General features: G+C 41.7%; 1 protein-coding gene across 4 annotated transcripts in view; it reads left to right on the top strand.

The window, feature by feature from the left end:
- Nucleotides 1-15,830, top strand: part of PRDM15 (PR/SET domain 15) — a 439,353-nt gene that overhangs the window by 341,666 nt on the left and 81,857 nt on the right. For all 4 annotated transcript variants that reach the window (XM_085621221.1, XM_085621224.1, XM_085621222.1 and 1 more), the window contains 3 exons: nt 3,476-3,595; nt 4,608-4,739; nt 9,216-9,299. In XM_085621221.1, coding sequence (XP_085477347.1) covers nt 3,476-3,595; nt 4,608-4,739; nt 9,216-9,299 — 336 coding nt within the window. The remainder of the gene's footprint in view (nt 1-3,475; nt 3,596-4,607; nt 4,740-9,215; nt 9,300-15,830) is intronic.

A 15,830-nucleotide genomic window follows, 5' to 3' on the forward strand; every position in this document is an offset into this window, starting at 1 on the left:
GTGCATGTGATTTAGACGAAAACGAAAAGGGGGAGAGAACTACTCTGATACTTGCCTGTCTGAAATGGTACATGGTTTGAGATGATGCAGGTAACCCTACCTCTGACAACTGGAGCAGTATACAACAGGCTAATCCACCTTAATATCTCTTCACCATTCTGTGTAGAGTAGACCAGGGTGAACATTAAATACCATAGGAGAATCAAATGCTTTTTCTGCATCCAGAAAGAATGTTTATGCCAGTTTCACACTTAAAGGATGAAGCAGTGAGAGATCATGAGATATACAGTGTCCAAGCATACAACACAGCTGGTCAGGCAATACCAAGCCCACTGATACCATCCCTTATGAGAGATAGCAGCCTCTAGCATTCTCAGCAGTGTATCAAGGTGCCTCACAAAATGAGGGGGCGGTGGGGTGGGTAGGACTGCCTCATTCCCTAGACTCCTCTAGCATGGCTAACCAGTGGATGGGCAAGGATACAAAGATAGTACGTATAGGGAGGCAATCACCACAGCATTCCTTGCACTTTGGCATGTTCTAGTAGTTTCTTTTAATGTCTACAAGATAGATTGCATCAGTCTATCTGTCATCATCCTCCAGCCAACCCGCCATAACCCTTTTCCTTTTCAGCATGTACAGGTTGGCCTGTCTGCACTTAGAGATTAGCATAACACATCACCATCTTTTTATGGATGCACGTTCAGTGTGCCATCTCAAAGCCAAAAACTTCCCGAGAGGCCCACAGCGGTCACAACAGTCTCACTGATGTTCTTCATGGTACTTCATTGCACCAGTACTCAGGGCAGTGGCATATGTCCCAAAACCTTTAATCTCATGATTTCCCATATCCAGATATTCTAATAGTGGTGCATTACAGGCCCATGATGATGGAATTTTCACCTCTTGCAGTTATCTAGTTTACAAGTCATTGAGCTCATCCTCTAATCCTGTAAGGTGCGAGGGAATGTATTGGAGAACTTGTATTTCTTAGGTCTTGGAAATCCCACAGGTGTACTTTAAATCCTTCTAAACTCCTGCTCGCACTAGAGACAGACCCAATGTTTAACTGCAAGTTAGTCGAAAATTGAAGCTCTATTCTCGGTTTTAAATGCAGAGTCCATAGGAGCCTAAAAATGGAGGCTCTATAACGCTTGTTACTGCTGGCAAAGCTATTGAGAATAACATTTGGGGACTTGGAAAAAGGGTCACCTCACCCACCTATGTATAGACTTTGCAAGTTTTTAGCCAGTCTAAGTGTCAAGCACCTGTCTAGTGCTCATTGTGCCATTAGAATCAATTTACACCTCACTGCTGAGGCCAAATAAGTATAAACCAGTCTGGGGTTGCATGTTACTTGATCAAAAGAGAACTTGCCTGGTTAGGCTGCTTCTTTTGGAACGTTAAGCCTGATTTGCATGATGATAGTTCTTCTTTGAAGGTGCACAGTGGGCAAAAAAGTTACAGATTGGAAAGCAGCCCAGAGTAGTTACCAGTGAGTGATAATAATTATCCCTTCCACCCATCATTTTTATGTTTTCTTCAGTCTCTGTACCTCAGAAGGCATGGTGGAAGAATGCTTGATCAGGTGCAAAATGCATTATAGCAGCCACCCTAAACAGCCCAACACATCTTCACAGCTGCAAACATGAGAACATAAGGCTCCAGATACAGAATGGTTGGTGGATGGCACATGGGCCTGGTGTAGACTCAGTCTGCAGCCCATGCCATCGAATGTTAAAGTCCAAGGTTCTGAATAATTCAAAAGAATAGTGCTGGTCTCAACAACAGGCTGCACCCCCAACAGCATAGACCACAATGCCCAGTGGAGGAGCAGATAATCCTGGCTGCCAGGAGCCTGCCACACCCCTGTGTCCTACTGCCCTGCACTCTCCACCAGTAGATTATTATGTGGCAGGCAGTCCAATAGGTAAGCTGGCTGCAGTCTCTCTCAGCTAACTGGTCTATGTGCCGCTATAATACCTATGTTAATTTTCAACAAGGGAACCCGCAAGGTAGGAAGGACCTTGGGTAGTTACTATTTATGAAAAACAATTGGTCCTTCGAACATATATAAGTAAGAAAACAATGAATATAGACCAGAATCAGTGCTATATTAGGTAGAGATGTCCATCCGGACATGTAGATTTAATATTTAAACCGTGGTCATTCAAAATCATAGAGCGTAATAGAGTGGGACACAGTCCTGTATCCTTCAACAAACAACAAATAAGGACAATCACATATATCTATAGACCTTTTTCAGGCAAAACAAACAAGCTTAACGCCAATGCAGATAATAGGGGCAAGCTTTTAGGAAGTAAACAGTAATGCATTGGCTTTAACACATGAGTTTAACGTGCATGCTGTTTAAAGAGTCGACAACGTTTCGATCTATACCAAGATACATCGATCATCATCAGGACGAGAGTTATAACAATCCTGAAAACACGCTGCATGATTAGCAAGTGCGGGGAAGGAGGGATCCGAGGGTGAGGGTTGAGGTAGTGGTTGCTAACTGTTAATGAGATGTGGTATCCCATTTCAAAATGCATTAATTCAATTCGTGGATGGAGTACGGCGCCGGTAGAGTAGGTAATTTCAGCGAAGGCATCCGCGGCACTTTAGGGCTCTTGCCGATCACAAGGGAGCCGTTGGGTGTTCTGAATCGGAATGAGCAGGATCGCTAGGGGCCTCAAGATACACAGTAAAAGACCTGCAGGCCAAAAAAGCCTCAAGCAGGTGTGACATTGTGGTACTCGGCCCACTGTCACGCTCTGTCATAGGCTTTTGCAATTTCAGGGCAGATGCTGTCAACAGGTTGCACAAATGCTGTCTTCATCACAATGTCACATATGAGGGTATCTACTGGTGTATCTGTTTGTAAGTCACCGGATGGAAGGATGAAGTGAATTCCATAATTTGTGGTCCAGGACAAAAGATATTTTCACACTCCCTGAGCAGACAGAGGAACCTTTTAACAGACCAGGAAATATAAATTGCAGGGAACAGTAGACTAATAAGTAGAAAGAAAATATTTGAAAGGGGGTGAAGGCACTTTAAAGTATTCAAACACTACACAGAGAAAGTCAAAATACTGTCCGAAATGAGTGCTAACCAAGTTCAGGCTGGCAGAAATGTGCGAGCAATATTTCAGAATGTTAAAGATATAGAGTATAGAATAGGTTGGAATTGAAAAAAGATTTAAGAAAGGGGTGCAATACAAATAGTCACTATAATTGAGCCTAAAAAAGGCAGTAATTTACAAGCCCATAATGGGCTACTATTAAACGTGGTGCAAGCATCAATTCACTTGCTTAACAGCTAGGAGGTTAGTTGGGGATGAAGTCCATAGATTCGGTGTTAGGTTGTATTAGCTTTTCTACTTAATGAACGATGGCAGCCATATAAATATTCAATCTAGATGTTTTCTCCAGTCATTATCTCAAATTTGAATGCTTTTTTTTCTATTTAGGTGTAAAAAGCCATGGCTGCCATTTATGTGGGAAATCATTTGCCAGAAAAGATATGCTAAAGGAGCACATGCGAGTCCATGACGACATACGGGAATACCTGTGTGCCGAATGTGGAAAAGGTAACAACCCCACTCTTGTTCAGTCTTTCGATTGCCCTATAGTTGTCTGCGATTTTAATGTTTAGAAGTAAAGACAAGGATTCTTTTTAGGTCTCACCTACCAGGTAGCTTTTAGTTATCTGGCAGGTGTAAGACTCTTGTTGACCATCCACACAAAAAGATTAGTGGGCTTAGAGCTTGGCTTTGTTGTCACTCCTCTTTGAATGTATGTACTTTTCCTCTGGGAGAGGGTAGGATGAGGGAGGATGAGGAAAGACGAAGGAGCAATTGAGACACTTGCGGGTGGGACTGGGAGTGGGTGGGAAAAGCAATGGTTGAACCTGGAGGAGGAGTTGTATGGGGAGCAACACAAAGCGCTTGCAGGGTATGGGTGTTTGGGAGGGAAGAAGGTGATCACACAAAAGAGAGAGCAAGACAATGCCTGAATGTGGCAGCAGAAGGATTCAAGTCATCCAATCAAAAGGGTTGTAAAGAAGCTATGCTTCAGGGCAGGGACAAACATGATAAGAGGAAGCCTTCAAATAAGAAGCAAAGAATTGAGTGACAGAAAACCAACCAATGGTATACTGTGGGCAAGTCAAAAGACCACTGTACGTTTTGGCATGGTCCACAAGAGGTCTTTCGATAACTGACAAGTAAAAGAAGTCTGGCTGCAAGACCTACAAAACGTGGATCAAGCATCAAAATCACCTGTCCCATTCAATTAATAGGCAACTTAGGGAGTTAATTAGGAAACATTCTTCACCCAGGCCCACGCTCACATGAAAATGGCTCACCAAGGCACAAAAGTTACGATCCGGTTTTTACCCCAATTGGAATGTGATGATTATCATCAAAACTACTTCATGTGTTTTACTGATATTTTTAAACTGTTACTTTTTCTGTTCTGATTCTCATGTATATGTCAACTAAATCAAAATAAGCACTTTATGCCTATTAAAGATGGGTTACTCACTATTCTGCTTTAGTCATGCAACATGTCCTATGTTGACATGTTTGCATTCCTTCACAGGAATGAAGACCAAACATGCACTGAGACACCACATGAAGCTACATAAAGGCATCAAGGAATATGAGTGCCGAGAGTGCAACCGGAAGTTTGCTCAAAAGGTGAACATGCTCAAGCATTACAAGAGGCATACAGGTAAGAATAAGTAGAGGCCCAACAACCATGTGTGATGGTCAGCCTGGTGCCGTGATTAGCAGTGTGACTGACCATTTCTGTGATTTGCACAATAAAAAATAGAATTATAAGATCTGGCAATATATTGCATTCTGATTTTTCAAATTGCAACACTAAAAGAGATGAGATGTGGTCTATTGGTTATGCTGGTGATTTTGGAGTCCGCCTCCTTAACACACATAATCAAATTATAAGATTTTAGAGAAAACATTTTATTTTGCAGCTGGTAAGAAAGTTCAATTGTTGATCATGCAGCAGAGCTTTGTGTGCATTTCGAAAATCACGTTCGTATCTAGATGGGGGTAGTACCAATTCTACCTTCCTCCTTTCTGAGAAAGATAAAATGAATGCCACTGAGTAAGGTGATAGTTGCACATAATATCAATGCCTACATAAAATACATTTTTAGTGTTACTGTTGAAAATGTTTGTTTTTATCCCAATTTTGCTCATAATGGTTTCTTTTTTTTATACGCCTCTTGCATCTTCAGAGTGTGAGGTCTAAAGACCCAATGAACTCTTTAAACACCCAATCACAGTCTTTGCTGGTGAATTAGCGAATTTCCCCCAAAAATGTATTTATTCTTTTGGACCTGTGCCATATCTGCCCCATCCAAAAGTGAGCAAGTGAGTTCCACTTCCTAGCCCCACAGTCTCAAGGGAGCAATAGCTATGTGGGCTAACATCTCAAATGTTAGTCAAAGCAACTTCGCATCAGTACTCAATTTTCACCTGTTGTTCAGTTTCTACGCTGATTCCCACTTGTTTGACATATAAGTTTGAGAAAAATGTGCATAGCTGATCAAGCCATTCACAACTCTGGCTCTCTCTTTCTCTTCCAGGGGATGCTCATCAATAGTCATAAGCCCTGAATAGTCCCGCCCATGCGCGGGGATCATGGAGCACTTTTTAGGTCTCGCACCTAGCGTTGCAGTGCGCAGCAGTGCTCGCGCAGCGAGAGACCTCTTGTAGGGGGTTTCAAAATCGAGCCAGGAATCACACACGCTCGTGTGTGTGCTTTTCCTTTTGGACCACGCTATTGGCCTTTGCATGCGTCTTTTTATGAAAGACAGCACGCAATTGGACAAAGGCGGACGCATTGCTCCGCCCATGGCCTATTGGTGTCTATTACGCGCACCGCCGGCCATGTGGTTTCAATTAACGTGCCCAGACACGGGCGCGATAATTGGAACCACATGGCTGGCGGTGGCACGCGCATGCACCACTCGCAGGCGTGTTTGTTTTATAATAGCAATTGCTTTCGCGATCGCTTTCACTGCCGCTTTTTTTAAGGGTATTTTTTTTCTTGCGCACCACTCGCGGGCGTGTATGTTTTATAATAGCGATCGCTATTGCGATCGCTGTCACTGCCGCTTTTTGAAGGGTATTTTTTCTCTGGTTTCAAGAATGGCTGCCGCGCCTTTCATTTCTCTGGTACGGCTTGCCAAATTCTATTTTTTCAATATTGTGTGCTTTTAGTAATCAGCGCGGCATGAGCGGCGTGCTGCGCTGCTTACGAAAAAACGTACACTATTGAAAGCATAGACTTTAGTTACAGGCTGCAGTACTTCCGCTGGTGAAGAGGTGAACCTGTCAGTCCATTCTAATCTATGCCCCTGCAGATGTTTGCCCCTTGCTGGTGTGCCCTGTGCTACATACTCTCCCACTTATGTCCCAATTTCACTGTGCCACCATGGCACTGCCCATGCCTCCTATACCCACAATGCCACCATGGCCCTGCACTCTCTTGCTTCTTCATAGGCCCTCACTACACCTTATTTGCTCAATGTTTCCTCTGTGCCACCTTGACACTGCCCTTTCTGGTTGCTGTCCCCTTACAACACTGCCCAGCCTTGCTGCCTGCCACATGCCACCTGTCCACATTGTCACCATGCTCCTCCCTGCCCTGATCCCCGCCCCCTCTGTGCCGCCACCCAGCAATCTGCCTCGTTTCGCCTTCTGTGCCACTGCTGGCAGCCACTGCCACTCGTCCTGTGCCACTGTGCTTCTACAAATTTCCTTACCTCTGATCCCATAGTGCCAGCTGGCCACTGCCCGCCCTCTGACGCTGCCCCTCCTATGCTAGTCCCTTTCTACTCTTGTTGCAGTAGAGCACACTGCCAACCTCCTGACATCGGCATCTTATGTGCAGGCATGGACGTTACCCTGGCTGCACCTGGCTGGCCGTGCCACGCACTCTGCGCCTTCGGGGTGAAAAGAGGGAAGGACAGCGGCTGTAAACTGCAGCACACATTTTGTGCTCCAATATCAAACCTGCGTAAAAATAATATACTGTTGCTAGAACTGGATTGCATGGAAAGTGAGATCTTGGCATATATAGGAGCTGTGATTTACCGGTACTCCAGTTCTCATAGTCTACTGGGTCGTGACATGGGAGTGCACACCCTCATTTACCAGTGGGAACGTTCAACTTCCTTCCAGTACACACCCTGCACACTGTACGCGCTTCAGGCTAAAAATAAGCAGGGACCCCCCAGCAAGGCACCACGACAGTAACGTGAACGCAGGCTCCTCCCTAATGAGCAGGGTGAAAGGTCAGGCAGAGCTGCTGAGTCTGGATATTGTAACGGGTTCTGCTCCAGTGCCTTCAAAGGAATGTGCGCGCGCTGCCCCCTCCCCGTAGATGGGGCTTTTATCAGCTGCGACGGTCCTGGAAGTGAACAATGCAGGCCCGGCGTCATTGTAACACTAGAAGAAGCCCAGTGTGTCCGACGGAAAGCAGTGAGGACGACATCCTCATAGCAGTGTTTACAGCTCCTGGGTCCATCCTCGGGTTTAGCAGTTTTCATTAGGTTCACTTGTTTCTTTAAAAAGGAACCTGCTTTTGTTTATTTTCTCGGTAGAAGATCGATTCGTTACTTATGTTGCAATGACAGTAGTCGGCAAAAGCAGGTGGTGTGATTGGGGAGTCTTTCCGGTCAGGCGCTCTTCCATCTTAAACCACCTCCCCATTTACCTTGTGAGGCCGTTTGGCATGTTGACCGTTGTAAATATCGTAGGGTGTTGTCTGGCATTTGTCACGGTCCATTTAGAACGCTGGAGATATCCAGCGGGGCGGGGGCTCCTTCCAGGCTAAGAAACTGTCGGACGCCTGTGTTTGTAGCCGCTAGATGTGTATTTTTATTTTAATTATGGGTCTCCTTGGTACACGCTCTCCATCTGGTCCCCTCTGGTGACCTTCCACCCTAGATCCAATTTCTGTTCCAGTGATCAGATTTAGAACTGAAGAGGATTTTCATGCCTCTCTCTCTCTCTCCAATGCACCTCATATCAATCACAGAGCATCAACTTAGTCTTGCTTAAAATCCTGAGCATTAGCCTCCCTTTTTTCTTCCAGAGGGCAAAAGGCTGGTGGTCCATCCTACTAGGTCTTCCTGCTTGGCTTACGGCAACAACATATTACAGGGCCTGTTGGACTAGTTGCTGAAAATGCTTCATATCGACCAAAATGATGCCTCTCTTCATCGCCATGCTTCCATCCACAAGTACTTGACCAGTCAGGAAATGTTTAGTCAATAACTTACTATGTCTTCTGCATAGAACTGTGTCCAGAGATGCTCTACGGTATCTTCAATCTCCCTTTCAATCTTACAGGCTAGAATGTTCTTAAGGTTGGCAGCTGTATGTCTGCTCCAGGTTCCTAGATTCATATCACTAGAACTGATGGCTGCTCAGTTTCTGTATGGCTACTACCAGTAAAATATCTGTTATCTTAAAGTTTAAATTATCACTGACCACTTTTTGTAAAAATATGAAAACCTTTGTGTTCACCAATTTTTATTCTTAATGATGTGCAGGGTACATGAGGTCAGCACCAACACGCATATGGATAACAGCATGCTTTATAAACTTAATAATAAATAATTACTTAAGTGTCACTGCTGCTTCATTTTGACTTTCCAGTCGCTTGAAATGTCTACCAAAAAGTTGATTTAAAGTATACATGTTTTCAGAGCCATATGCTGAAGCCCTTAGCTTAGCAATCAGTTTTGCAGCATGAATCTTTTCTGAATCCACATGCTATGCATTATTCCGCCGTTTAGCATGCTTTACAAAGGCTAAATAGGTTCTGGTTATGGTCACAACATCATAAAGGATAAGATGTCTTGGTTTTCCCTGGGAACATCTTTGAGCTACATTTTTTTTCCAACCACAATATGTATTTCAACCTATAAAGAACATCTGAAATGTAAGCAAGAGTATCTTTTTGTTATTAAGTTGGCAGTCAAATTCAGCACATTGCCATATTTCTGTGACTAACAAATGGACTTGATTAGAAACACACATTCTTTTCCAAATTATTTGTGCAAATTCTTGACATTTAGAGTTAAGGAGTTTACATCTTTTCCACCTCCTACTGTATTATTGTAACCGATTGTTATCTCTTTCCTAACTAATGTTATATGTTCTTGACTAGGCATCAAAGACTTCATGTGTGAGCTGTGTGGAAAAACATTTAGTGAAAGAAACACAATGGAAACCCACAAACTTGTCCACACAGGTAAGATCTTAGATGCCACCATTTACATATTGAATCGATGGGACTCTCAATTATTTGCTGTCCTCTGCTTTTCTGCGTGCCCTGTGTGAAAGTGGGTGGACATTGTGCTGAAGGTGCTCAGCTAGTGTAAACTGTATTCCTTACGGTATCTTATCTGCAGGATTAATGACTCACCGGTGAGTCATGTTTCCACACAGTGCACTTGGGATAGGCTTTTTCCATCAACTTAAATATATCCAAATACAGCTGTCCCACATTCAGTAATTTATGGATGTTTAGCATGCATAGCATGAATCAAATGCACTAGAGCACTATCAATACGTGATTGACCAAAACATCTCTGCGAATCATTCAAAATGCATAGATATTGAAGGGTGTGAGAGATCTGTCATTGGTTCTAGGTTCCTGCTCACAACCCATAAATCTTTGATTCCTAGAAATTGATTGGGGTGTCTGACACAGAACAATGTACTAATCTTTTTGCAACACGCCTCTGGTCAATATTCAAAAAATAAAATGTAGGGGAAAAAATATCTTATTATAGATCAATCACCAGATGGGGGAATTATGTATTGCTTGTCAGCATAGATAATCAGCTGTAAACATTTTTGAAAAACAATGTTATTGATAATGGCTCATGGCCCCACACTGCTACATGGGTGGCTTGGAGACAGATTCTAGAGAGTGTAAGAAAAATATGCATCCTTCAGTTCCCTTAACCCCACTCATTTTGTGGTTACAACCCCCCATGTTCTAACCAATTCCCGTTGTCCTCCCTCACTTACTACTAAGTCTACTGCCGATGGAAGATGGAATTTATTACATGTTTAGTTATTTACATGTATTTATCATTACAAACATTAACGTCCACACAAGAAATTGTAAGCAAATTGACAATCTCAATTACAATTATTTTCATACAGTATATGACAAGTATAATATTAAAAGAAATCTAATACACATACATATACTAAAAATAAATTCAAAATAATTAACAGATTACATCAAGTGTTAATGGAAGTTGTTTTATTCATTTAATTAATTGCTTCTGTCAGTGTTGTAGTTTTTCCTCTGAAATATCAGAAACTCATATCATTCTGCATTGGGTACATAAATAATATATGCATTAAAGCTTATAAAGGACATCCATACAGTGTAAAAGCCTTTTCAGAGTTATTTCTACCTTTTGTGTAGTCGCCTGTTTGTAGGCTGCCTGTCCTTGGCTTAAATTAACATAACCGATTTGAACATTTGAATCAAAGTTTGCCACTATGTAATATTATATGTATCCCATAGAAACATGCACATGAATACTGCCTTGTATTTTGTCAATGGTCTTAGTCGCTGGAGTAGCTATGCTGTTTTAACATCTTCTTCAGCCAAACTTTTATCATTCAACATTTATCTTATTTCAATACCGTACACTTCTCCAAATGGAAATTCATTTACAGATCATTCAGATCATCTTCAAGTTCTTTTGAAAATAAGGTACAAATTGTGTTGGAGACGGCATGCCAAAGTGTCATAGGATCTGAGCGCAACCTCTAAAGCTCAATCCTACCATACCAAGCTTCAGCTGACAAACTTTTTCCGAGTTTCAGGAGCTTCTACTTACTTGGAATGTTCAAGATTTGTAACTTTTGTGCATTCACGATCATAGAGGGTTAAGTAGGACATTTTAGTAGTATAAGGTTTCATGACTTTACAGCTCTGATTTCAATATGAAATAAACAGTTAAGTCTATTGTGGAAGATAATGCCTAGATAGGAAAACTATTCAAATACCTCTAAATTGGACCTAACATACCATTTTCTGGGGGGGGATTTGGTTGCCTTTTACTAATCAAAATCTTAGTGGTATTAGAATTTAACTTCAGATGATGTTTAAATATTCATTCTTCGAATCCAATAAAACAAGTTTCCACGTGTCTGTATGTAATTTCAGGCCATATGAACAGAGTTTAAATATTGCGATCTCCTAATTGCGATTCTTAACAAATCGCAATTAGGAAATCTGGATTCCAAATGTACAAAAATGTACACATTTCTAATTGCGATTCCTAATGGGTCGCAAATTGACCTACCTCATGAATATTACGAGGTATGTCACAGTTTGCGACTCATTAGGTATTGCAGCCATCACAGGGATGGCAGCCTCATGGGGTCAGCAAGCCCCCAGTCTGTGATTGCTTAAGTGGGACCATTGCCTGCTCTTAAAAAAAATAATTGTTACATCATTCACAAAGGGGAAGGAATTCTTCCCCATTGTGAATGGTTACCACTTACTTCGAGGTGTCGGTTAAGTATGAATGTTTTACGACCGTAATTCAGCAACACAAATTGCGCTTCGGTACTGTTACAAAATCACAATTTGTACTTTTGTACATTTCCGACCGTAAAAATGCTCTACACGTCTGCCCCTTATGAGTACATTTAATAGTAGTCCAAGAGGGATCTTCCAGTGAAGATCGTATAGACCTTCTAATTACACCTTCATTGTTTTTTTTCTCACTATAATCGACTTCAGAGCCAGTGCATTCGCAGTAGTGCTGCTGTTTGGCCTAAAAGCCCCTTGATGCCACATAATCAGTTTATTTTTCTTACATCTGATTCTGTAAATGTTGTAAAAGGTGTTTTGAAACATCTTTCCAGCAGCATCTAGAACAGTGTAATAGGCTGTAATTGCTCTGGCCTTTTAACAAAAAATTGAGTAATCAACTACCTCTTCATGATGCATTAATTTCCAAGACAAAAAGCAAAAGTAGACTAAGCGAGAAAAGATCTTTGCCCAATACCATGATAACGATTGATATATAGGTATTGGTATCCCATCTGGGCCTTCTGATTTTTAAATTATCAAATCAATATCGTCAAGAGTCTTGTTCCATGTCAGTGCTGGGATATCAAAGGTAACATTTGCTGGTGGATTCTGAGCTATATAGTGATTCGATAGAGATCCTGGATGTATAGTTGCCATTGTGCTCTATTTACACCAACAGGTTTCCGAAGATGGGAGTTGTTATGGGATTGAGATGTAATGAAATTATGACACCATAAGTGCAAACTGTGCTGTCCTGGATATCCAGAAGTTAAGGTATTGACAATATAGACATGCCGTTGAAAAGTAAAGGTCTAAATTGCATGGTGACTCACGTCAGTCTTCAGTACAATACAGGGTGCTTTCAGGGCCACTTTCTACCAAACCAATACCTATGATTTATAAAATGTCAAACAATAATGCATTTGGCCTCTTGCATCAGTTCAGAACCAAATGGGAAAGAGTTCTAGGTCTTGTGGAGACCACCAAATGGAAGGAGGTGCTCTGCGATTCTATGAAGGTGGCCATCCATGTTGTATTCATGCTATACAACATGCACGCAACTGAAATTGTTTGAAATGATGCCTGATGACACGTGTTAAAATATGTGATCAGATGAGCACTTACCCATTCCTGCATGTACGCTGGGCTTGTAGCATGCCATTTTGGAGTAAAATTACACAGGACAATCTAAGGGTCAGATGTACCACTGTTCCATTTTGCGGGTTGCAAATTGGTTTTTTTAATTTTTTTTGCGGCTTGCAAAATGGAATGTACTAATGTGTCTTAGACACATTAGCGATTCACAATGGGGTTGCACATGACCTGCCTTATCAATATTCATGAGGCAGGTCGCAATTTGCGGCCATTGTGAATGTGCAGTAATACAGGGATGGTGGCCTGCTGGGACAGAAGACCACCATGTCTGCTTTTGCTTTTTAAATAAAGTAACATTTTTCTAAAATGCAGTCCGTTTTCCTTAAAAGAAAACCGGATGCCTTTAAAAGGAAAAAATGAAAAGTGATTCATGGGACGACTACCTGCTCTTAAAAATATTTTTGCTGCCAAATCCAAAGGGGATGGGGTCCCCAGGATGCCCTGGGGACCCTTCCAGTTTGCGACCGGCTTACTAACAATTTGAAATTGGTTTTAACTGTAATTGTTTTGCGACCGCAAAACATTCATATACCTCCTTGCGGCTCACTATTAAGAAGAGATTCCCTTAGCACACCCCTTCCTAATAGCAACTCACAAACCCTATTTTGCGAGTCGGTCATAGGTTACTGACTCGCAAAATAGGCTTTGGAAATGCAACAACCCTTTTTACCGGTCACAAACGGCCCAATTTTCTGTTTGCAACAAATAAAAATGGTTGTACGTCTGTCCCTAAGATAATTAAAATTCTGCTATATTTGGCACCCATAACAATTAAGTTGGGTGTTTTGGAACAAGGACCCACCATTAAAATATGCTTCATCTTTTTGTGCTAAGGTTTTACGATAACCAAACGTGTACCTAGACTGATAGAGCCAGAGAACACCTATATATACTGGTGTATGAAAAAAAACTTCATTCCATTCATTGTTGTACTAAGAAACTTGCTAAGCTTTGGGGACCATGGTGTAGCTGCCATAAAATTAATTCTTAATGTAGAGTTTAATTCTATAGGACCAAAGCGATCAAATGTATTCAGTATATTCACTGAATTTATATATGCCCTGTTGTTCAAATATGACATGAATGTATGTTGCTGTAATCAATTATGTTTGGGCAGAAAGTAATTTTTGGGAGAAATGTTTTGTTTCCCAACACTGAACTCCATCTATTATGAAAACTATATCTGACTACCAATATTGTGTTCTTTTGGCTCTAAAATCAGCAAATAAATTTAAAAAACAAATTGGACCAGAATATTTGATTTTCGTATAGGCCCTGTAATACGATGGCTATATATCTGAGTCTGGATTTCTTATTTGTGTAGACCAACCTACAGGGTTAAAGCCGAGGATGCAGTCAATAAGTGATTGAAGAGTTGGCTGGTTCTAGTAGCACAGGCGTTTTGTTATTGCAACTCTCTCCTAAATTGGAGCAGCATTGGGTCAGGCTTAATGGATACTGGGATGTTGTTCCCATTCCTGGCTGCATAGACAGAAAATATCTATAGCAGTTTTTTAAAAAAAAATTACGCACGCTTCATCATCTCCAGTCTGATAGTGGTTGCGAGTGCTCAGAGAACCACCAAATATGGTGGGCTTGTCGCCTCAATAGGCAGGGTGCTGGTCATGAGGGCTTTGTGATTGATGCCGCTGGTTCTGAAGATGATGCAAGCTGGAAAGCGGAGCCAAAGGAGCCCATTATGATAGGGGTGATGTGGTGATTTTTTTTCAGGCCCTGAGTGTGTCGTGTCGTGGTTGGGAGGTGGTGGAACATGTACGATTACTTGAACAGCAGTCTCTTTCTAGGAGGAACAGTTTCAATTGCTTTAATAGAGAAAGTCTGCACTGTTTTAATCCTTTTATAGCCATGTGTTCTTCGGGGGGAAGTTGGTGTCTAGGATATGTCTAAAGTGATTTGCCATTGGGTCAAGGTTAGGGTTTGACATCGGCAAGGTCCAGTCATTGAGACCGGTTTGGGTTGTTTCTTGCTTGTTGTTCTTGCCAAATAACATGAATTCTATCTTGTGGGTGCTGAGGTACAGGTAGGTGCTAGACATCCAGGTCTGTGTGAGGTGCAGGTAGTGTTTGGGGTATTTGATGTCTGCATCTCAGAAAAGTCAAGTCTAGTAGAGTTCAATTAGAGCTGTGTGTCATCGGCATATTGTTGAATTTTGTTTCTATTATTGGTGAGTGGAGCTCCAAAGATCCATGTTATTCATTTAGCAATCTAGATCTCAGTAGATTTACAAATGAGGAATCATCAATGGAATTACATCAGAGACAGAGGCTAGAAAGAGACTCCAATTTGGAAAACTGGTCTTCTGCTAATGGTTAAGATTCTTAAAGGTGGTGAAATCTGATGCGTCAGTGTTGCAAACCATATGCTAGATTCTACTCCCCTCTCATATCTGAAATACCATTTTGAATAGACTACCTTCATTCAGTGCTCTTTAAGGTTATGGTGTACACATTAATTAAACAAGCCCATAACATGAGCAAAATGCAATTCTTAACTTACTACCGTAGCTAGGTTATTTCTTTTGCAAGAGGTATTCTCCACAAATTATACAAAATGTATTTTATTTCATGTTAATTTTTCTAATTGCTGTATGCCATTAGCATTAGGATGCTAAGCTAGATCAAGAACAGTGGCAGTCAGATGAAGCAAACCCACGGCATGGATGGTCTAGTTGTGGACACCCATAATGGGCAATATCTCATCTGGTCAAGTTTCTGAAGTGCTTCAGTGGGGCAGGATATTCTTCAGTGCCAATCTGAGGCATAGGATTTGCCAGTCTGGTGGGAAGTGCCATGAGTGCAGTGAGAGTAAATTATGCAGTAAAAGTTCTGTGGTAATCTTGAAGGATAGCTGATTGGCCTACCATCCTCACTGCACATTCCAGTATGTGTGCTTTTGTGCTTGTGTATTTTCCCCCTTTTTATTAAAGCTTTAGCCTCCAGTTTTCTATCCTATGGTGTTTCAATCCATGTATTTGCTGTCCTCAGGGATGGCAGCTGTTCTTCATCTCTGCAGTAACACTCCATTTCTGTGTGAAAC

Source organism: Triturus cristatus, chromosome 8 (genome assembly GCF_964204655.1).
Source record: "Triturus cristatus chromosome 8, aTriCri1.1, whole genome shotgun sequence".
In the NCBI taxonomy this organism is placed as follows: domain Eukaryota; kingdom Metazoa; phylum Chordata; class Amphibia; order Caudata; family Salamandridae; genus Triturus; species Triturus cristatus.